General features: G+C 34.6%; 1 protein-coding gene across 1 annotated transcript; it reads right to left on the bottom strand.

Annotated features, from left to right (window-relative positions):
• Positions 1-5,419: 5,419 nt before the first annotated feature.
• LOC114820884 (NAC domain-containing protein 67-like) lies at positions 5,420-7,600 on the bottom strand. Its single transcript, XM_029092204.2, has 3 exons — positions 7,408-7,600; positions 6,503-6,792; positions 5,420-5,953 (listed from the first exon to the last, which is right to left on the bottom strand). The coding sequence occupies exons 1-3, from the start codon at positions 7,598-7,600 to the stop codon at positions 5,420-5,422; spliced, it is 1,017 nt and encodes a 338-aa protein (XP_028948037.2).
• Positions 7,601-22,253: the final 14,653 nt, after the last annotated feature.

The raw sequence follows: 22,253 nt of genomic DNA, 5'->3' as shown, positions 1-22,253 counted from the left end.
GGTCAAGGGGTCTCAAATCTTTCTAGAACGTCCTTGGGGATGTGTTTTATGTAAGTTACGTGTTATATTGATAAGAATTCTGAGATGTGGCTGAATATTTTTTTTAGGCGACGATCGTTCATGATACCTCGATATTCGTGCTAAGGAGTTGTAACGCCGACCGCAGGTGAGTGGGTCTTTTTTTCCCTTTTTATAGTGTGTGTATATATATATTATATATATATATATATATATATATATATATATATATATATATATATATATAAACTTTATAGTTTCCACAAATGCTTTGAACTGAGTTATGCATATCATGCCATTATTAAATAATGTTATATTTAAAATGTTGCGTTGTTATGAAATTGTGAAATGCCAAACGATCCTACGGGATGCACATGTAAGTTCAAGTGAGTTTCCTTTATGATTGGAATTGTTGCATCATATGAGCATGCATTGGTATGCACACATTTATTTAGAGCTCATCATGGCTGCACCCCAGTATTAGTGCTCATGCCTGGGGCTAGGGCCAACCTTCATGTGATCGTTCACCTCTCGCACCGCACGCTCACCTTGGATTCAAGTCTGGTGCTAGCCTGTCGTACAGACCACAGTAGGTGGTTCCGACTCGTAGGTGACCTGCTAATTATCGCACAGCCTTTACGTGATCGTAGCACTTGAGCATACATATTTATACCCAGTCTGTTGTACAGGTCACACTAGGTGACTCCGACTCGTGTGCTAGCCTAGATTGATGAGCTACAGGTCCAGTCGTACAGGTCACGTTAGATGACTCCGACTGACATACTATTTTATATTGATTTCACACTTGGCTTACATTTATTATTGCTGAGATATTATGACATTGCATACTTCAGTTTTTGCTGCTCTTGTGCATTGGTTTTCATACATACGTAGTAGTATTTTCTGGAAACTATACAGGTTTTACGGTGATGGATTATAACGTTTTCAAAAGGTTTTTTTTTAAACTTTATTTTCAGGCCCATTCACCCTTATTTTTCGCCTATCCAGGTTCTAGTAGTGGAGTTTTCGTATCGACAAGGATTATCGGCAAATCTTGGTGTAGACGATTACCATCGATGGTATAATTCTTACCCTATTTTATTGTATTGTACTTATGCTCTATCATCACGTGTGAATTAGGTTCATTTCCACTCACAACGCACTTTTATATTTAGGCACCTTTAGGTTTAAATTTATTCATATTTTCCACATGACTACACTTTATGGCTTCGTCACCTTCCAGGTGTTGGCCAGCACAGCTCGAACCGGAGTCCTAGTGGTCATACCGGGTCAGGGTGTGTCATTTTTTTTTAATTACTTTAATTTAAATTGACATATTCAAAATAAAATTACATATGAAAAATTGTGATCAAATTATCCAATATATATAATATATTCAAAATGTACACATAAATTAACAAAGTACAATAATAAAATCCTAATACAAGTCTATTGTGGTGGTAGTGGCCGGGGATATGTTTCGATAGTGTCCTAATCCTCAACTTTAGCCGTCAAAGTCTCGACGATTCCCTACAAAATATATATATATATATATATATATATATATATATATATTTATGGTCAGATAACAAAAAATTGGCATAATCTCCCCTACCCAAATCCGACCCCAAACTCCACTCCTCATCCTTGACTCGACCCAAACCCCGTACCAAACTCAAAACTAACTTCAAAAACACATACTAATGAAAAAAAAATTAAAATTTGGGGAGAATATACATTTGAGTGAGAATGAGAGGAGTGAGTGTGAGAGAATTAGAGGAGATAGTGAGAGAGATGAGAGAATGAGTGAGAGTGAGAGATAGTAAAGAGAGAGAAGAGAGATTAAGTGAGAGGAGTGAGACTGAAAGAGAGGGTCGGATTTGGGGAGAGGGAGAGAGATGAGTGGTAAGAGTAGAGAAAGACATTGAGAAAATTGAGGAGTCATTTTGGTTTTAAAACCGTATCACTTTGCACGGCGAAGGGTACGAGTTTGCATGACAAAATATTAGTAAAAAAAAGTCTTAAAAAAAATTCCCGCATCCCATTTTTTTGCCCGCCCAAATTTTTAGAGTTTTGCCGACGAAGTATTGGTCGCGCGAAGTTTTGCGCAATGAAGTATTGGTCGTACAAAGTTTTGAGTGACGAAAAATTGGTCGCGCAAAGTTTTGCGCGACCACTAAAAAATAAAATTAAAAAAAAAATTCAGCGGCCCATTTTTGGTGCCCGCCCAAATTTTTAGAGTTTTATGCGATGAAGTGTTGGTCGCGCAAAGTTTTGCACGACCACATGAATAAAATTAAAAAAAAAAATTCCCACATCCCATTTTTTGTGGCCACCCAAATTTTTAGAGTTTCGTCGCGCAAAATTTTGCATGACGAAAAATTGGTCGCGCAAAGTCTTAAAAAAATTTGAAAAAAAAAATCATGTGTCCCATTTTTTTGCTCCCATCCAAATTTAAGGATTATTGGTTTGTCACGCAAAATTTGAATATTTTTTATAAATAATAAAATTTACTGAAAATGTGACTTTACTCCCTTCAAATTCAATTTTTTTTTACATAAAACCCACAATAATATATTTTTCTAACAAAACCCCGATCCGCACTACAGTAATAAATTTAAAGCTACTTAATAAATATATTACTATTTAATTTCTTAAGTGTTATACATACAAAATAAACAAATTTAAAGCTACTTAATATACATATACCATTCAACGATCCAACCATCAAACTTGTTTGTACATACTTCGAGATCATATATGTCAAAAATTGCAAAAAACAAATATTCAGAGATCAAGTAATGGGACAAAACTTTTTGACGGTTATTAACGAAAAATCACGATTTAACGGTTATTTTAATTCCGATTTAGATGATTTTTTACTGCTACACTCCATGATCCTATATGAATACAGTGACTGAATTCGATCTTCAATTTAAAATATTTACACTAGTGGATACTATAAAATCTTATGTTATACTTAATGAAAGTATAAATAAACTACAAGTGTTAGTGAATCTATTGTTTTGATAGGATACGCATTCTACGAAACTGGTTTCAATGATCCAACCGTCAAACTTGTTTGTATATATTTAGAGATTGCATACGCCAAAAATTGCAAAAAAACAAACATTTAGAGATCAAGTAACGGGACAAAACTTTTCGACGGTTATAAACTAAAAATCATGATTCAACGGTTATTGTAATTCCGATTTTGATGATTTTTTACAGCTACACTCCTTGACCCTGTATGAATACAATGACTTAATTCGATCTTCAATTTAAAATATTTACAATAGTGGATACCACAAAATCTTATGTTTTACTTAATGAAAATACAAATAAACTCTTTAAGTGTTAGTGAATCTATTGTTTTAATGGGATATGCATTCTATGAAACAAGTTTCAACGATCCAACTGTCAAACTTGTTTTTATATACTTCGAGATCGTATACACCAAAAATCACAAAAAACAAACGTTCAGAGATCAAGTAACGAGACAAAACTTTTTGACGATTATAAACGAAAAATCATGATTTAATGGTTATTTTAACTCTGATTTTGATGATTTTTTACAGCTACACTCCTTGACCCTATATGAATACAATGACTAAATTTGATCTTCAATTTAAAATATTTACACAAGTGGATACCACAAAATCTTATGTTATACTAAATGAAAATATAAATAAACTCTACGTATTAGTGAATCTATTGTTTTGATGGGATACGCATTCTACGAAACTAGTTTCAACGATCCAACAGTCAAACTTGTTTGTATGTACTTCGAAATCATATACACCAAAAATCATAAAAAAACAAACATTCAGAGATCAAGCAACGGGACAAAACTTTTCGACGGTTATGAACAAAAAATCACAATTTAACAACTATTTCAACTCCGATTTTGATGATTTTTTTACAGCTACACTCCTTGACCCTATATGAATACAATGAACTAATTCGATCATCAATTTAAAATATATTTTTCAAACAAAAATTCAATCTGAACTACAATAATATATTTTTCTAACAAAAACTTGATCCGAACTACAATAATAAATTTAAAGCTACTATATATATATATATATATACCATTCAATTTCTTAAGTGTTACGCGTACAAAATAAAAAACGAAAATAAATTGGTTTAGGCGATGAAATATTTGAATTACGTCGCGCAAAGATTTAGAATTTATTTTTTTTATTTTTGTAAAGAACTTGCACGACGAAGTTTAAATTTTCGTCACGCAAGGGTTTTTTTTTTACTAGTGTACAGTTTTTATTGTATCAAGGGTGCCGGTGTGGCTTATGGTGGGTTTCAGTGTGGTTCAGGTATGTTTGCAGAGGGAGCGGAATTGAGGGCTGGATTTAGCGTGCTTAGAGCAAGGGTTATGGAGGTGAAGACTGAGTCTGATTCTCAGCCTTTTATTTGAATGCTTAAGGGAGAGATCCTTGCAGAGGCTAGTTTAAAAGACTTTCTATTTGATATAAAGAGGGTGGCACAACATTTGAAGTCTCTGGTGTTTCTCCATGCTTCATGAGAATGCAAGGACTTCACACCGTGGCTCTTATCTCCACAAATAGGAGCTTTCCTGTAGATGAAAATGTTTCGAATCTTTGTGGCATTTCAATACTTTAGCGGCTCATATAAATATTTTTATTTGAGCGTAGTAAAACTTTCTTTCGTTCGGCAAAAAAAATTTAGAAATTCGCATGAGAACCGACCATTTTCTAATCATCGTTTATCCAAAAATCAAATTGGTTATCTTTAAGTAAACTATATGTATCAAACAAATGAATGGTTCATTATGAGGATGTTATTAATAGTTACTAAAATGGTCAATTTGTTTGATATATGAATGACTAAATGATATCTAACTTAATTGATTTATTGTATGAAATCATGGATTCTTTTATTAAAAAGTGATTTATCACATGGAATCATGGATATTCTTTAATTAAAAAGTTTATGCAATAAAAATATGACAATTACAACAAAGTGACGCACCGATAGAGTTGATGCAATTATATTGTTCGTAAAGTTAATTAGTATACTAAACTTTGAAGGGGAAGGTCTACCCTTTAACAAAACCCGTGAAATACGAACCCATTTTAATCCTGTTAAAACAAGATTAATCAAAAGAAATTACATTTTTCTAATGATGGGAAAGTTTAATCGATTAGCAAACTCACAACAATTATTTACTTAAAACGATCGATCACCAAAACACAATAAAATAATAGCTTCAACCAAAAAACAAAAACTATCCTCAAACTAAGACCTACACTAACTAATTAACAACTTACCATTAGTTTAGCACCCTGACTTTTTTTCCTAAGAATCTTGATGACTCCATTGCAAAATACGCTCTCTAGACTCTAGTTCGTCCAACAAATCATCACCACGTTCCCTGGCCTTCGTTGTTTCTCATAGCCTTAAGCTCACGTTCATATTCCCTGACATGGGGAAGTAACCGAATAGAACTCGAATCAACCACTGGCATTCCATTAACAGACTCCCATCCTGCCCCAATCTGATGTTCCATTGAATTTGGCAGTGGAAATTGAGAAGAAAATGGCTCCCTTGGCGGTGGAATTTGATTGTTGTAGTTGTGGATTGGTCCTGGATGATCGGACCATGTTTGATTTTGGAAATAATGCTGCTCATAATATGCCGGTGTTGTCGAGGTTGACGTAACACAATGTTTATTTACAATGGAAGAAGTAGTGCCACTAGATTCACCAGTAAAAAGATACGGATGTTGAATTGATTGATCTGGAAAAGCATGAGATGTTACAGTATTTGTAGCTGCAGGCAGTATAGCTCCTTGATCAGTTCTGATAGTACTCTGAGGTGCATTGTCGTCGTTGTTCTTCCCATCCTTCTTGATTCTGCTATTCTTGTAAATCTTACACAAAACACAATCATCTAACTGCAGAATTAAGAAAAAAATTAGTACAGGCATACAAAGTACTCTTGATTAATATATATATATATATATATAGGTCCCCATGCATGCAAAGACATAAGAGTACTAGAGCACTTGCACCAACAAAAAAATAGTAGAAACGAAAGAACCCTTAGAATTTTAGGATTTCTATTATTAAACCCTAAATAATAGGAGAGAACGCTTAGATTTCTAAAGGATCACTTGGATTAAAACCAAGATACACAAATTTTCAATCACATGCACATACAAGAATTCAAGATGGTTTGGGTGGACTGCATTGTGAACATCTCTATGAAGTGACCAACTTGACTTAAGGCGTCAGTTCTATTTGAAAGAAGATCTAACATGTTTTGCGGTAAAAATTGTACTATGCTTCGGTGTATCCTATATACACTAAATCATAATAAACAATCTCCTATTGAGCTTCATAAAATAGTCCACAATTGGACCCTCGCAAATATTTTTAATTCATATGACTCTGCACACCCCTCACACACACACACAGAGACATGTACGTGCACACTTGCATACCTTCATGTTAGTACCATCAATTTGGTTAGAAGGAGCGGTCTCTTTATTGAGCTTATATTCATGCATTTTCCAGTCCGTCTTTGTCCCTTTTCCTTGTTTCCCTTCATAATAATCTAGAGTCCTTTTAGACCCAATTACTTGGCCATTATCATCTTTAATGTCATCAGGCTTGCCAGTTGCCTTCCAGTATCCATTATCTGCTGCTCGACATGGCCGTCCTCCTCTCGGGTACTTCCGTCTCCTTGAAGTGAAAAAGTACCACTCACTCTCTCTAATCAAATTGTAATCTCCTGGAAGGATAAAAAATAAAAAATAAAAAAAACCACACCAATCTTATTAAAACCTCAAAATTTGCCTTTTATATCTTATTTGTTACAACTACAAGTCATGGATAGAGAACCGATTTAGAGTAGTATTACTAGTACGTATAACAGCATACTTCAATGGCTTCCAGTTATATATTACCAAAGAAGAAAAACATTGTCGTTGGCATGCGTAGATTTAGAAGGAATTGCAGGATTAACAGCTAGAGATTGGCTACAGACTAATATACTAAAGAGAGTAAAATAGTTTTCAAAACCTAACCTGATAATATTGACCATACACACATAAAAACATACTTTCGTATACAAAATACGTACTTACCATAAAGCATTCATGGTAAAGAACTAAAACGGTAGAGCAATATTGTTTTCATACATTATAAAATTTCAGAACGTAAAGAAAAGAAGATATTATGACAAAGAAAAGAAGAAAACGTAAAAGATACTTGAAACACAAGAAACACAAAGCACTACTTTTTGGGGCAAGATTTATTTATTTTTAGCTTGTAAGAGGACTGTAATGATAAAGAGGATTGCAGAAAAAAAGAGAATGTTAAGAGAAGAAGATAACAAGAATCTAACCGGTAAGGTCTCGAGGATGGTGATCGTAGAGATTAACAATACGAAACCTGTTAATGGGAAGCTGCTCATTCAAAACCTTTCTCATCAAGTAGTGTAAAATCAATTCATCGTCGGTAGGGACAAATCGATAACCCGGTGGAAGAGAATCAATATATGCATCAACTGGACCTACTTCATTGAGAACTGGAACCATGTTGTTGTTGAACTGATGATTTTTTTTACTTTGAAGGAGATAAAATAATGCTCCTAATTTATGATTATATATGAAGCCCTTTATAAGAACCTGAAAACTGTAGGCGTGAAGGGTTTTGAGCGGGGATTTGGGCCTTATTTGCATAGGACTAGAATTCCTTCATAAAGTTTTCTTTCTTTTCCGAAATAGGTGTAATAAGCCATATACAGCAATGTTTAGGAGTTTTAATCGAATTATGCTTCCTAAATTCGTGCATATTGTGTAATATATATATATATATATATATATATATATATATATATATATATATTTTTTTTTTTTAATTATTATTTTTTTATATATGCACAACCACGGTTTTATTGGGGGGAATAAGATAGATAAACGATAATCCTGGTGTAATATATTATTTGTATGTATATATTTCCATTTTGTATCATACGTATTAATACTCCAGAATTGATGCAATTTTATCGTTAAATTCAGAATTTCTCCATTGGTCATACGAAGATAACCCCCACCTTGATAACAATTGCAACAGAATTTTGCTATACTCAGTCCAGTCTAAAGGATAATCACACCTTACTAATTTTCTCGGACTGGGCCTGTTCCTATGTAACAGTTGGATTTTATTGTAAGGTCATATATGGCATTGCTCAAACAAAAGCCGAATATATTGTGGTCCAAGTGTATGGTGAATAAACTGGTAAGTGTTGCAATATTCATGAGAAACTATGGTATAAACTTGTACCAGAAAAGATATTATGCTATATTTCAGGTTGACCTGGTGTCATATAATCTGTTGCGTATGTAGCACTGCATTGATATGTGACGATAATATAACGAGGTATGCATTACTGTAATTATATAATTTTACCACATGAATTATTATATGTATTTTAAATATAATACTTAATAGTTTAATGAGTTTGTAACTAAATTAGTTAAGAGCATTTATTTTTGGGAATTGTTATTAGCACTCAAAAAATCTCATATGGCATTCCAAACTTTCTATAATTAGAAAGAAAAATACACTTGTAAGGGAGTGTAAAATAAGATTTTTAGAATACTAATAATATTTCCCTTATTTTTATATTCGAAGCTTTGTGTTTGACTTCCCATCCCATATGATTACTAGTATGAAATAATTCATTAAACGAACATGAGTCCAAATATTATATTTGAGTTCAAGGCAAAGACTCAAATCATATATAATTAAATTGTCAAAATTCGAAGAGATTTTGAATTTTGAGTCTAACCATCTCTAATGCACATACTAAAATTGGAAAATTTGAATATTTAAATTTAATCCTTTTTTCTTCCATGTAAGGACTCATATTTTAAAACTCAAAATTTTAAAATATATGAGTCTAAGAATATAGGTCTTTGCATTGAAAGAGAAAACCAAAATGCTCAAACTCACTATTTTTCTTAACCTAAATATAAGAATATAGGGGTTAAAGTTTAAAAGACTTAGATATTAGTAATTGTGCACTTGTTACTATTTAAGAGATTCTCTTGAGTAACAATTAATCAAATATTGTCAAATAAATGTTAGGCGCATTTGAGCAAGTTCAACCGACATTTTTAGAGGAATTTAGAGTGCCAGGACGAGGCAATATAACAGGACCCAGCACAGTCCTAAAGTTGAGGACATTTGTTGGAAGCATGTCTGCTGAGAGGTCAATCTTCTGACAGATGTTATTAACTATTCCTCTGTTGCTGATTTTCATGTTTAGGGTATAACTATTCCATAGCTGCTCGTCAAGCTTTCCTATTTGATTGTACTAAAACTGATTATCCTAGGAGCTTTGTTTTTTTAATGAAGTCTTTTTCTATCAATAATAAAAATAAAAATAAATCCCTAAGTTGAAATACTAGTGGCTTTTTTCTAGATTGTCTCTGGGTAAACAGCTCGTGCTTTTCACTTTTCATATCAAGTTTTTAGTGGCCTTTTCTAGATTGTCACTTGGTAAAGAGCTTGTTCCTCTCAATTTTCATATCAAGTTGTCCACTGGAGTTACGCCAACTTGCCCATTGGGTGCTATTCCGGTATTCCCCAAAAGAAATTGAGAAATAGATAGAAATGACGCATTTTCTTAGTTAAGTGTTAATTAACTTACTTATTTTTTTATTAGATTGTTAACTAAGTATTGATTACCCAAATCTTATAAACCAAGGGATGTTGTTGTTGGTGATTGGATTATTAATTAAAGTGTTGATCAATGTGCTTATTTCCTATTGATGACACATGATTTGGTTTACAAATTTAGTTTAAAATTTTGGTCTCCCTAGCATTATCATTTACACAAAGGGTACTGCACTAAATTTGTAGACAAAATTTGTTAACTAAATGATATGTCACCAATAGGAAATGAGCACATTTATCAACACTTAATAATAATCCAATCATCAATTTTCATATCATATAGTTTACAAAATTTTGTTAACAAATTTAGTTTCCCTAGCATTATCCTTAAATAAAAGTTGTACTTTCGGTCCACCAACTTTTAAGCTCAAATTAGGGCTTAAAACACCATCCCATTTCTCTAACCTATACGAGGCCTTGGACAAAAATCCCTCTAAAGCGTGTTTTCCACGTAGACGACTAGAGCCCAAAAATATATCGCTCCCTTAAATGCACACGTATGCATCATCCAACATTGTGATGTCACTACTGCAATCATGTGAACCGCCTCAAGAAACAGTTGAAGGCAACCAACCAAAAATTACAATTAATGTCAATGCCCAATGATCGATCTACCCCTGCTCCAGCTCAAGTATATGGGCGAGGTTACTCCTTCTCCATTGCCTATACATAGAGTTAGAGGCCTTCAAGCTCGGGACCTTCGTGAAAATATGTCTACATTATACAAACCTTGATTCATTCTTCAATTAACCAAACTGCTTTTCAGCATAAACTCAATTACTTTTCAGCAAACACTTAGTTCTTCAGCTACAATCTCAAAGCCTTCATTCAAAGCAAGCATTGCCTATGATCCCTGAGACCTAAAATTAATATTGTTGTGTCACTCGTTGTATGATTTGGTTGACGTGCAATTCCAACCACCCTGATTCCCTCTCTGAGGAGTATGTTTTGTACTAAGTCCAGTCCGAAGACAGAGACCTCAGCAAGTACTCCTTGAGCATTATCTTGTCCTTCATGGCCTAAATATTGCATGCTAAGAGTTTTACTATTTTATTTACATTTCAAGCCATGTAGCTCGCCCATTGACCTAGATTTTATTTTCACGGACATTTGTAATCTTGACTTCATTGAAATGATTACATTCTGTTTTTTTTATTTTGGTTTCTATTTTGCTTTCATTTATTTATTAGGCAAGCATACACAAGGTTACATTGAATTTTAAGTGTTCGTTTACTCAATGTACATAAAAGAACTTAACCAAACAAGTGTCCCAATTTATGCACCATTATTTGGCTAAGAAGGCAGTTTCCATGCAACCTCACACTGACTCAAACACAAACCTTGTCGGTTTGCATCCTTCAATGGATACGCCTTTTTTTTTTTTTTGTTCTCTCAAGCCACCTCGCGGAACCTAGACCGAAAGAAAAATTCGGGATACTGTACGTGTTGAACCCCGCGCCAACCTCTTTCCGAGTTTTGGCACCAACAAATGGGTATTAAGTAAAAGGATAAGTCGTAGAAAAGAAACAAATGTAGTAATTCGACTGAACAGAGCTTTTTTTTTTTTTTTTAAGACACAAAATGTATCCGTTTATAGACCACCACTAAGCGAGTAACTAAAATAAATACAAACATAAAACTAAACTGTTTCCATTAAAGAAATAAAACTAAACTGTTCTTTCCATGACAATTGCTTGGTTAACGAAAATGTGACAACAATCAAAAGCCCGTTTTCAACCCGACATTTCACATTTAGAAAGTTTTCAAGACAGGAACAATTTAGTTTACAATGGCTACCACTTCCTGCCCCAATCACACATTTAAAATTGAGCAATGATTATCTCTTCAGTGGCTTATTCATAGACCTGCGTTTTATAATTGGAACTGTTTATGTTATAGAAATTTTGGTAAAGATCATCTCTATAAAAAATCAATTAAAATCAAGATTGTTTAATCAATCAATTGTAGTAAATATATATATGGTTCTTAACACTTTTACCTAATGTGTTCATCTATTTTTATTTAGTTCGATGAATAAACGATCTCATATTTTATTGGTTTTTCCCGGAGATGATTTTTACACAGTGTTTTATAATATGAACTGTTATAATCATAAGCATAAGTTCCGTAAATCGGCCACGTAATGAATTGAGGAGGAATTCCTGCTCATTCATTCAAGAGCGAAATTAATTTCTTTGAAGTCAAATGAAAGTTTGGCTCCTTAAGATTGAGGAGCAGTTCTTCCTCATCAAAACACTTTGCAATTGATTCATGAAATTTTGTGCTTATGACAAAAACCATTCATATTATAAATTATCCTGTAAAGATCATCTATACAAAGAGCCAATTTAACATAAGGTTGTCTAGTGATTCAACTGTAGCAGATAGATAAACAGTTCGTAATGATTTTATACAGTTTGATGACTAAACGATCTCATTCTTTATCATTCTTTGTAGAGATGATATTTACAAAGTGATTTATAATATAAATGGTTCCGATCATAAGTACAAAATTTCGTAAATCGATACAACATCTTGAGAAGGAACTCTTCCTCATTTATTGAGGAGTCAAGTTAATTTCTAGAAATCAGTCTTGCGCCTTTTCTCTTGTAAATGTGCACAATTGGAGAGTGATTTAGAAGCTATACTTCGTTAGTTTTTATTTTTTTTATTATTTTTATTATTAGAGTACTATATGCATTTGGAAAATAATGTATACATGTAACATCTAATAAGAGAAATTCATTAATTGATACAATATGTAAATATCTCTTGCCACATGGTACACCAATATGGTAAAAATATGTGATTTCTGGAGCATTCTACAAAAAAAAATAACCAAAATAAAAATTATGGACAATATAGTAAGTTAAACACAAAATAGTTTTACTAAATTTTTCAAAGTCTCACAGCAAGGTAACTGTATTAGCTGCCCCCATGTTCTCTTATACATTTTTCTTCCAAATAATACAAATTGTTAATGAGAAAATAATTATCGAGAAATAATCGCTAAAGATATAAACATTATCTTCAATGACGAAAAAAGTGTTTCAAGATGATCACCAAAAAACTTTAACGATAATTGTATATTCTCTCTCTTTGTAGATTTTATTTTCAAAATTTGAATAAAGACATTGATAGTTCGTGTCCAATGGCTAATTTTTATTAAGGGAACATCCATTTATCTTTTATAAGACAATATATAGAACAAGTAGCACGTCCTTTTTGTATTGTAGTGCACTTGTCACTACTTGATAGCTGATGCAATTGCTTGGAAATCTTTAAATTCATCTGTAAAGCATTGGAAAGTCTGAATCTCTTTGTTTTCCTGTTTGGTTTTGCTTCTGTGACTTGACCTAGCAAATGGTCGCAATGATGTTGACAATTTAGGGTACATTTAATTTGTCGACCTATGTATTTAGAGGTTGAGAGATGCTAAAGAGATTTTTTTAAAGTAAAACTCTTTACAAATTTTCTATAATTTTATATTTTTAGCTTAATATTTTATAATAATAGTATGAAAATTATTGTTAAATTGTAAAGTAACAAAGAATTCTAGAGTATAACTTAGTAATAGAGTCTTTTTAGCATTTTTATTAGTGGTTTAGCGTGATCTAGGGTTTTCGCACTATTTGCATGCATTTTCTCGAGGGAGTTGGTGAGCAAGTGGAAAGTTTGATTCCTGACCCCTTAACACGTCCCTACTATTCCATGAAGAAATAATTTTGTACAGACAAGGAAAAGTTTGGCTAGGAAAGTTAGCACTTGCTCCAATTAATAAATAATTTTGCAGTTTTGCTTTATTTCTCAGTAAGTGCATGGTGATCATATGAAGGAGCTGAAATCATTTTTGACTATTCAAAGTAAAATAGCTAGTAAACGATTTGATCCTTCCCAATATAGAAGCTTAAGTGCGGATTTAATTCATGAATTATCATTTTAATGAAAATTAGATTTTTGAATTATTTTTTCGATAAATTAAGTTCTTAAATTTATTAAAATTACTAATATTATCCCTACTATTATATTCAAAATTATTTTATCTAATTTTTTGTCAACTTAAGTCACTTAACACACTTTAGAGTGTAATACCATTATTTTTCTCCCCTATAAGCCCTTGACATTTCATATAGGGTGTGAATCTAACGTCGAATTTACCTCCAAAGTTAGCTCCATACACTATTTCTTTATTTAAAATTATCAATCTATCATCCAATGTGTATCACAAACAAGTAACGTAACTTAAATTGACGAAAAACTGAATGTATTAGATTCGAATATAATATTAGGGATGTAATTGACAAATTTTTATAATTCAAGGATTGATTTTCCTGAAAAAAATAGTTTAGGAACCTAATTTTCACTCAGGTGATAATTCAAAGACTAAATTAACAGTTCACCCTAGAAACTTACAATATTCCATTTGAAAGCACCATCAAGTGACCGATAACACACATGCTTTGCAGTTCAATCTATTTCCTAAACACTTCATTTCCAATTTGTTGCATTTTTAAGTATTCTAGCTGCCATTGTCACCAAGGGCAGATGCGTTGAAGGGCGGGGGGTCAACTGACCTCCCGAACTTCGGTGAATTTTCATGGATACTTTGGGTGCTGATCCCCCGAACTTCGGTGAATGTCCATATATACCTTGGGTGCTACCCTTTTGAAGATTAGAGTTGGCTTCATACATGCCCTCCAACTAACTTCAGGCCTACCAAGACTCGGTGAATGTCCATGGATACCTTAGGTGTTGCCCCTGCATACATTAACTGGTGTGCAATATGTCTTTCCAAATGACTTCAGGCCTATCAAGACTTGATGAAATGGTGATATGCATGTTATTTCTGATAAAAAAAATTTACGCACTGCGCTCGCTATTCTTACTGACCCCCTAATATTATTTCCTGGATCCGCGACTGATTGTCACCTCAAATTTTATGCTTTTATCTAAGTTTTAACAGCCTGGTTCAATTAACACTTAGATACTAGTGTATGTCGACAATCATGTTTAGATTGTTTTTTCCTCGATTCTGTAGCTAGAATAAGGAATAATCCTTCAAGAATGGATGCAAACACATAAGTTGGTCAGCAAGTTCCTCTTGATACAAGCCACGTCGAAAGAAAAGAGAATAGACACGATTCCTTGAATACACATGTGAATATTTTTAAAGGAAAATGATCCTTGCCGGATCTTTTTCTTATGGATTCTATGATCGTGGTCGTTTATCGTATATCATGCGGTCAAAAGTCATTCTAAAATTTAAAATTTATAAATAAATATAAATAGTATCAGACGAAAACTGACCGCACGATGTACAATGAACGGTCACGATTACGGGATTCCTAGAAAAAAGGATTCGGCGATGATCCTTTTCCATTTTTAAATAGCTGAGCTACAAGTGTCTTTCTCTAAATATGTTTTCAGGAGTTGTGCAATTTTTGTTTTCACCTTTGAAAGCAGAGAGAGTTTAAAACCGAATCTAAATAATTTGAAAAAAAATTTTGCCCACCAAGGCACTTTACCGCTTATATTAGCTTTCTTCTTTAACAATTTGGCAAGCAACAAATTTGTCACAAAGTTTTCCCATCACACGGGTCAATCTTTTAATTATTCTATTAGAGCAGTTCCAGCGTGGGAACCCCCCCAGGCAATACACTATGTTATTCATCCAGTAAACAGTAACTGCCATTAATAAACAGTAATCGCCTTTTGCATCCTCATCGTTGCACTTCAATAACCCTAACAATAAGCAATAAAATATTAGTATTTTTTTATATTTATAAAATAATACAAAATAATTTTATTTGTAATTTCGGATAAGATTTTTAATCATTTTCGTTGCACCACGTGTCATTATCCGAAAAGTTATAAAATAATACAAAATAAGTTTATTTGTAATTTCGAATAAAATTTTTAATCGTTCTCGTTGCGCCACGTGTCATAATCCGAAAAAGACAATTATTGGTGATGAATTTCTGTAACATCCCACATCGCCCAGGGGAGTGATCCTTAAATATGTATTCTCTTCCCTACCTAGCACGAGGCCTTTTGGGAGCTCACTGTCTTCGGGTTCCATCGGAACTCCGAAGTTAAGCGAAAAGGTGGCTAGAGCACTCCCATAATAGGTGACCCACTAGGAAGTTGCTCATGAGTTCCCAGAAACAAAACCGTGAGGGCGTGGTCAGGGCCCAAAGCGGATAATATCGTGCTACGGTGGTGGAACGGGCTCGAGAAGTGGTCCGCCCCGGGCCAGGATGTGACAAATGGTATCAGAGCCAATCTCTGGCCGAAAGTGAGCCGACAAGGACGTCGAGCCCCTAAGGAGGGTGGATTGTAACATCCCACATCGCCTAGGGGAGTGATACTTAAATATGTATTCTCATCCCTACCTAACACGAGCCTTTTTGGGAGCTCACTGGTTTCGGGTTCCGTTAGAACTCCGAAGTTAAGCGAGAAGGTGGCTAGAGCATTCCCATGATGGGTGACCCACTGGAAAGTTGCTCGTGAGTTCCCAAAAACAAAATTGTGAGGGTGTGGTTAGGGCTCAAAGCGGACAATATCGTGCTACGGTGGTGGAGCGGGCTCGGGAAGTGGTCCATCCCGGGCCAGGATGTGACAATTTCCGATAAGATTTTTAATCGTTCTCGTTGCACCATGTGTCATTATCCGAAAATACAATTATTGGTGATGGATTTCCGATAAGATTATTAATCAATCACGTCACGCCACGTGTCATAATCTATTTACAATCTTTGAGGATAGATTTCCATTAGATTTTTAACAAATGACGACATAGCACATGACATTATCTACAACCTAATCCTTACTGAATCCTCCATATAATCGACCATCCATCCTCACAATTCTCACACCAATTTTCTTAACATCTCTATCATTATTCATAGTTTCTGCTTCCTTCTTCACCAAAATCTCTGTCATTATTCATAGTTTTTGCTTCATTTTTACAATTTCTTCTTCTTCAAGGATGATGTGGGAAATCGATCAGCAAGAGGAAGAATTGTTTAACCAATCAGAAGGAATGTTCAATCTCCAGGTGGCCCAAACTGAGAGGGAAGAGGATGAGGAGCGTAGAATGAGAGATAACGAAGCAAGAATGGGCAGATCCTCACATTCCCGTCGAGTCATCCAAGATGTGGGTTAGATTTACAGGCCCAACCGTTCCGGAAACCTTGATAAAAGCAGACAACGACGAGGTATGAAACTCTTGGACGATTATTTTGTCTGTAATAGTGCATTCCCTGATACGTACTTTAGACGTCGTTTTAGAATAGAACGACATTTGTTCAACAAAATCATGATTGCTGTTTGCAACCATGATTCTTACTTTGTGTAAAAGAATGATGCTTTTGGTGCTATAGGTCTCCTTCCTCACCAAAAAATTACAGCTGCCTTGCGGATGCTTGCATATGGAGCATCTGCAGACCAAGTGGATAAAATAACGAGGATGGGGAAATTAACCATTCTTGAGTCCCTGATGAGGTTTTGCGGAGCAATCAAATCTATCTACACCGCATAGTACCTTCGGAAACCTACTGAAATGGACTTGCAAAGGCTTCTAAAGAAGGGCGAGATGCGAGGTTTCCTGGGATGATTGGAAACATCGATTGTATGCACTGGACCTGGAAAAACTGTCCAAGTGCATGGCAAGGCGCTTATGGGGACAAAAAGGATAAAAAAGTATCATTTTGGAGATGGTGGCATCTTTTGATACATGGATTTGGCATGCCTTTTTCAGGGTTCCAGGAGCTCAAAATGACCTCAACATCCTTACCCAATCCCCAGTGTTCAACGATGTCCTGCAAGGAAATGCACCAAAAGTCACGTACTAGGTCAACGGACGTATGTACGATGGGCCATACTACCTAGCAGACGACATTTACCCAAGGTGGGCATCGTTTGTCAAAACAATGCCACGTCCGCGAAGTGCAAAGGAAAAACACTTTGTGAGCTGTCAAGAGGGGTGCAGGAAAGATGTGGAGCGTTGTTTTGGTATCTTTCAAGCTCGATGGGCGATTGTCAAGGGTGCTGCCAGAATGTTTGATGTAGATTCGCTTTGATCCATCATGATGACGTGCATCATTCTTCACAACATGATTGTGGAAGATGAGTACGATTATGATGCTGTTGATGAATATGACCCATACATGATGAACAATTCAATAACACATATATATTGTGATCATGACGCCACCGAAGAACTCGTGCAACATGAGCCATTAGAGAGGGATGGACGTTACAATGTATTGATCATTCAACGATATACTGCACTTCAAAGGCCATATATGCACAATGCCTGGCAAAATGACTTGATAGAGCACCAGTGGACGTTGAAACAAGCTAAAGATAATTAAGTTCATCTAGTGTGTTTGTTTTTATTTGGTGTGTTTATTTAATTTATTTGGTGTGTTTTTTTTTAGTTCATTTTTAATTATTTGGTGTGTTTTTTTTAATTCATTTTTAGTGAGTTTTAAATTATTTGATATGTTTATGTAATTTTATTTGGTGTGTTTTTGTCATTTGAATAAATATTCTCTTATAGTATAAATAACTTACCAAATTAAATAAATTTACTCTCACTATAAATAAAGTATTAAATTTAATAAATTGGAAACAACATAAAGTACTCTATTCAATAAATAATAAATTACAACCCAAAGTGATTGGAAAATTATGGGCTCCGATTACAAAAAGTACTCTATTCATTATCACTTAACCAATTTGTGGTGCTAGGATGATCTGCTCTTGTCGTGCTAGGACCATCTCCTCTTGCTCTCGCTTCTCTTGCACGCCTCCTTGGCATGACATCCTCTTTCTCCGACTTCTAAAAATATTTAGAATTTGGAAACTTCTCTTCTAAAGGCGTCCTCATAATGTCACGATCTCGTTGAGCCATTCTTTCTTCTCTAACCTGTTCCTTTTCTTGCAAGTAGCTCTCTTTCCCTCTCATTAGCTTGAAATTCTCTCTCAACAACTGCAGCTTTTGCCTCATCTCTAGCCTTATCAGCCTCAAATTTCGCCATTTCCCACTCCAAAGTCAATTCACCTTGGCGAGCAAGTTCTTCCATGTACTTTGCATAATCATTCTTGGAATCACTCTCTTTTCTCTTTGAAGCCTACTTACCTTGAGGTCTAATTGGATAACAGGTCGACCCCAACGCTTGTTCAAGGAGGGGCGTTTCGAGCACTTCTTCTGCATCATTTTCATGAACATGTGAGCCATGATCTAGTGTAGAGTGTAAAGAGATGCTGTTCATGAAAACTTCTGGACCAACATGCACAACTCTGAATTTAGGACAATCTTTTACAATATTCCAACATTCCCACTGGTTGAATGATTTATTTTTGCTTTTGGTTTTGGCACCATACCAAGTTTATGCTTGAAGTTGCTACACAATGCGAGAGAAGAAATAATTATAATGAAAGTAGGTAAAAAAAAAATAATACAAACAAATAATTATAATGAAAGTAGGTAACAAATAAATAATACAAACAAATAATTATAAATGAAAGTAGGTAATAAATAAATAATACAAACAAATAATTATAATGTAAATTTGGGTATAGTACAAACAAATAAATAATATATTGTTACCTGATCTGCGTAATTTTCCCCACTTCGAAGATTAGTACTAGCTTGTATCAAGGTGTCTCTCCATGTACTAAATGATTGGCTAAGTAATTTCCAACGACTGGATATCGATTCTTTAGTTATTTTTTCACCCATTTTCTCAAGATAATTGGTATGAATAAGACTCCACATTTCTTGTAATTGCATCTCATTACCCGAACTATAAGTAACTTCAACCCAGCTAGTACACAACGCAACATCTTCAAGAAGCGACCAATTCGTACTTGCATCAGTAGTCATTTTGTTAAAAAAATTAGATTGAAACTTTGAGAAAAAGATAGGAATTAGATTGAAAGTAGTTGAGAAAATATGAAATTGTGGTGTAAGGTAGATGATAATGAGAAGGTATTTACAGAAAAGTAAAAACAATTTTTTTTTTAAATTATTCAGAATTTTTTTCGGATTTTTTACAATTTTTTTTAAATTTTTATTGAATTCCAACACTCCAAAATGTGCCACGTGTCACAATGATAACTTTTCTTATTTTTAAAACTTTTTTTTTCTTTTTTTTATATTTATTTATAAAGAAGAATAATATCAACCGTTGATCTCAGATCCAACGATTGATATTAAATAAGATTTTTTTTATTTTTATTACTGTTGCAAATTGGACGGTCCAATTTAAAGAGTCGTTGAGATCGTGGGAAGCCACGTGGCTTCCCAACGGTAACCTTGGCAAACTGCGACGCGGGCCCCATACTCTGAAAAGCTGTCGGCTGACGTACGGGTGAGTCGCACGCACCTGACAGAAAAAAAATATAAAATTGGGTTGATGCCAGGATGACGTCAGCCCTGGCGTCACATCCACTCGAGCTCTCGGGCTGGCAATTCCTCATAGGCCCGGAGCTTGGGCCTTCACTCTCCCTCAGGTTGCCCACGCTTGAGCTTCAAGGCCGGGCTATTTGGCCCTATTTCGTCCCCCGTCCCCTGAGCACCAACCCACGTTGGAGTTGCTCTTAGCTCGTGTCCATCCACTGATTAGCATCTCAACGCTTTGCCTTCATGTTCACTCATTAATTTTGTCCCCATTTTGTGCACGAGGACAACGATGCCATGGGGTTTTCTTTTTGGATAATACTTACATTGGTAGATGCAAATATTTCCTCATTTACACGTATTGTAATTTGATTTAATAAAATTAATGATCAAACTGTTCAATTTATTAATTTCATTTAAAGATCAATCTTTACAAAAATGCATTCGATTTAAAAATTATTTAGTCGTTCATACGTATCAAATAGATGAATGATCATAATGAATATGTTACTTATACATACATTGTCGATTTGTTCAATAAATTTGTATGACTAAATGGAATCCAATAAAAATACTTTTGGATAATAATCATTTTATTGCACTCAAGTATCGTAAAATTCACATTTTGTTACCCTTAAGTTTTTTCGTTTCACTTTCATATCTAAAATTACGATTTGCTCTTAAAATCATACTTCTGTTAGTCTAATCGTTAAGTTCTCCATTAAATGATGTGGCAGGCTTTGCCAAAAAAATTTAAAATCATGAAAAAGAAATATTAGGGCAATGAATAAATATCATAAATTAAAAAAAAAAAACACTACACAATTGAAAAATCTTTGCGTGCACTTTTAGCAATCATTACAATCCCAACCTCCGTCTCCTCTGTTTTTTATGGGGAGTAGGCACAACATCTGTTCTCGGTGCTCAAGTCACAATATCTCCATCATTTGGATCTCAACACCTCATTATATAGGCTTACTCACCCCCAACATGCACCTACCGAGCCAAAACCAATTTCGAACTGGCTACAACCTAGTCGCTGTACTCCGATTTTCAAATTCCATTGCCATACCAATTCTTCATCTTTAATAAATTCATACTAGTTTCGGATTGGTACCCAAGACTCAACTACACAAGTTTCAAGCCAAATGACAACATTTTCGACAACGCAATGAAAATGAACTACACAAACATGTTCGACACGTAGATAGACGTGAGTGAGAAGACAACATGCCGGGATAAAGATAGAGGGGCTGCGTTGGTGCAGATTTGGAGTGGGTTGGGTTGTGTGGGGTAGGGAGAGTCCAATGGTGGGTGCATGAGGTTAAACACTTAAGGGCGTTTATTTGCCCTCATTAGCTCTAACTGGACTAGACTAGACTAACTATTAGTCCAGTCCTGTGTTCGTTACCTTATAGGAAAAATGTTAACAAGATTTGTTTGTTACCTCATAGGAAAAATGTTAACAAGATTAGCTAGACTCGCCCAAATCAAAGGTGTCGCTAAAGGTTCTTAGCGAGAGTCCCCGAAAATCATAGGACTAGCTAAGACCTTGGCTCCCTCTCTACTCTCCTGCTAGTGTCCCCTCTTTGTTCTCTGTCCTCTCTCCTACTTCGACCTATATTTTCTTTATGTCCTCTATCCAGCAAGATAACACCATCAAACCATCACCACTTTCTCCCTATCTCCTCATCTTGCTCAATTGCAACCATCAGACCACCACCAGAAGCTCGACGCCAATCTTTGCGTTCACACGTGATCCAGACTCAAGTTAGGACTGGAAGCGTACTAAATGCCCAAGTACTAGTTGTAAACCATAAGAGGTTCTTGAAGAAGAAGATTATACAGAAACAAGAAAGGATGAAGAAAGAAAGATAGAGAGAAAAGTAGAAGAATGAGATGTTAGAGAGAGAAATCTGTCATTAAACTGTAATATCTTTTTACTCATTAGTTACAATGATTTGTTACAAGCTATTTATAATAGCCTTTGGTAGCTTACACTCTAAGTCACAACATAACCAACTCAACTAACTTCATACTCTTTTTGACACTTGTCCATTTCATAACCATTGGATCTTAGTACTCTTAACATCCCCCCT

This window comes from Malus domestica, chromosome 14 (assembly GCF_042453785.1).
Source record: "Malus domestica chromosome 14, GDT2T_hap1".
Taxonomy (NCBI): domain Eukaryota; kingdom Viridiplantae; phylum Streptophyta; class Magnoliopsida; order Rosales; family Rosaceae; genus Malus; species Malus domestica.
The sequence above is the reverse complement of the archived record's forward strand: the minus strand, read 5'-3'. Positions and strand labels throughout refer to the sequence as shown.

Bases quoted from the DNA above. Each gene is read 5' to 3' on its own strand.
- LOC114820884 (XM_029092204.2), bottom strand. From the start codon at position 7,600: ATGGTTCCAGTTCTCAATGAAGTAGGTCCAGTTGATGCATATATTGAT. The intron at 6,793-7,407 runs GTTAGATTCTTG...TTATCCTTCCAG, and splicing joins CCATCCTCGAGACCTTACCG to GAGATTACAATTTGATTAGA. The intron at 5,954-6,502 runs GTATGCAAGTGT...TTAATTCTGCAG, and splicing joins TTGATGGTACTAACATGAAG to TTAGATGATTGTGTTTTGTG.